Below are 2500 nucleotides of genomic sequence, written 5' to 3'. Positions count from 1 at the left end.
GGAAGACATGCAGGAAACCGTCACAGGTCGAACTCAAACCCTGGACCTTCTGCGTCGAGGCATAAACCTCTACATATGTGCGCCCGCTCTACCAACTGAGCTAACCGGCCACATCCAGAAACTATTTCACTGACAGGGAATATTTTACTGAACAATGAATACTTTTACTTTTGATACTCAAAGTACATTTAGCTTAAGTACGGTTTTGAATGCCGGACTTTAACTTGTAGTGAAGTATTTTTACAGTGTGGTATTAGTACTTTTAATTAAGTAAATGATCTGAATACTTCTTCCCACACTGGTAATCTGCACCCACAGCTCCATTATCAAACTCCATTACAGTTGTTGTGTGTGTTGTGTGTTTTTTTAGGTCAGCATGTGTCTCTATATAGCCAGTGACGCTCTGGAGAACAAGTTGGGATTCTGTGATTACAACAGGAACATTGAAGAGGTCAGTTTCAGACCAACGGAGCCCAAGACATGTCGTCATTCATTCAGATTGTAACCTTTTTCTTTATATTTGACTTTCTACTCCCAAGAAGAAACATTACTAGCCTAGAAATCTAGACCCCCCTAGTAGCAGCAGATGTAATCTGCAGCCAGGGTCGTCTAGCAACTCTCCGTTGGCTTGCGAACTGGAAAAACCAAATTCTGGTCAGGCCAATCACATCATGTATAGAGTCGGTGGGCGGGGCTTATGGCTGCTGCTGCTGGCGAACAGCGGTCTTTGGAATCGGCTTTGACTGACAGTTTGTCATCCCCTTTTTTTCCAGTGGAAACCATGCATCTCAGATGTTTGTGATAAACTGATGAAGTGAAAATTCCTCTTCTTCTTCAAGGTCCTATGACATGCTGCTTTTTTTGATGCCTTAGTGGTCCCCTGATACTGTATCTGAAGTCTCTTTTATATAGACCTTAGTGGTCCCCTAATACTGTATCTGAAGTCTCTTTTATATAGACCTCAGTGGTCCTCTAATACTGTATCTGAAGTCTCTTTTATATAGACCTTAGTGGTCCCCTAATACTGTATCTGAAGTCTCTTTTATATAGGCCTTAGTGGTCCTAATACTGTATCTGAAGTCTCTTTTATATAGACCTCAGTGGTCCTCTAATACTGTATCTGAAGTCTCTTTTATATAGACCTTAGTGGTCCCCTAATACTGTATCTGAAGTCTCTTTTATATAGACCTTAGTGGTCCCCTAATACTGTATCTGAAGTCTCTTTATATAGGCCTTAGTGGTCCCTTAATACTGTATCTGAAGTCTCTTTATATAGGCCTTAGTGGTCCCCTAATACTGTATCTGAAGTCTCTTTATATAGGCCTTAGTGGTCCCCTAATACTGTATCTGAAGTCTCTTTATATAGACCTTAGTGGTCCCCTAATACTGTATCTGAGGTCTCTTTTATATAGACCTTAGTGGTCCCCTAATACTGTATCTGAAGTCTCTTTTATATAGACCTTAGTGGTCCCCTAATACTGTATCTGAAGTCTCTTTATATAGACCTTAGTGGTCCCCTAATACTGTATCTGAAGGTTACACCTATCACCATTTCTAGCCACTGGGGGACCATAGGCAGGCTGGGGGAGCTCATATTAATGTTAAAAAAACCTCAAAGTGACATTTTCATGCCATGGGACCTTTAAGTACAGTATTTGAGTACTTCTTCCACCATTTCAGTATTGTCATGAAGCCTTGCTGTGATTTGCTGTGTTGTGTTTCAGGTGCTGTCGGGCGGCGTGGTCTTACAGCTGACAGCCAGACAGAAGGTTTGGCTTGAGTCCTTTAGGGACCAGCAGAGTCCATCTGAAGTGAGAGACAACAATGAAAAACAGATCATCTTCAGCGGCTTCCTGCTCTTCGCAAATACAGAATGAAGTTCAGCCGTACACTCAATCATTTTCCCACAACATGGAGTCTGAAAACCTGAGAATGCATCCCTTTATGAATTAAACAGTGTTTTTTTGTGAAAGTGATTTTGTCTGTACATGCTATTAAAACACAATTAAAGTGTATTATTGAGTCTGGGTATGTGTGGTATGATTAAAGGTGTCCACACTGCTTTCATGTCGTCATGGTTCACTTAGTTTCAAAAGCAGTGGTGGAAGTATTATTCAAATATTTTGAGTAAAAGTAAGTGTAAAGAAGACAAGTAAAAGTCCTTCATTCAAAATCTTACTTAAAGGTGCTCTAAGCGATGTTGGGTGATGTTATTTCTTGTCACAAGGGTTAGGGTTATTATGAAAACGTCTCTTTTTCTGGGATTTGGGGAGTTATTTTATGTCTCTGGTGCTTAATACAGACTTTGAAAAACAACCCTCCATGCTGTTCTGAGTGAGATACGGTTTCTGAATGTGTCCTGCCTTCAGTCTCTGGGTCAGCTGGTCAACATCTGCACGGCTTTCTACGTCACTAGCTGAGACGAGGGGGCTAGGGGGCTAACCGTTAGCATGCTAGCTCGTTCTCAATGGCAAAACACTGCTACAACACACACTAGTTC

The 2500-nt window shown here is 41.3% G+C and overlaps 1 protein-coding gene across 1 annotated transcript in view; it reads left to right on the top strand.

Moving 5' to 3' along the window:
* The window catches only part of c1qa (complement component 1, q subcomponent, A chain), a 9592-nt gene extending 7577 nt beyond the window's left edge, over positions 1–2015 (top strand). Inside the window, exons 6-7 of the mRNA XM_078247634.1 lie at positions 371–451; positions 1725–2015. Coding sequence (XP_078103760.1) covers positions 371–451; positions 1725–1877 — 234 coding nt within the window. The 3' untranslated portion in view covers positions 1878–2015. The remainder of the gene's footprint in view (positions 1–370; positions 452–1724) is intronic.
* The last annotated feature ends 485 nt before the right edge of the window (positions 2016–2500 follow it).

The sequence above is a fragment of the Sander vitreus genome, chromosome 4, assembly GCF_031162955.1.
Source record: "Sander vitreus isolate 19-12246 chromosome 4, sanVit1, whole genome shotgun sequence".
Taxonomy (NCBI): Eukaryota; Metazoa; Chordata; class Actinopteri; order Perciformes; family Percidae; genus Sander; species Sander vitreus.
The sequence above is the reverse complement of the archived record's forward strand: the minus strand, read 5'-3'. Positions and strand labels throughout refer to the sequence as shown.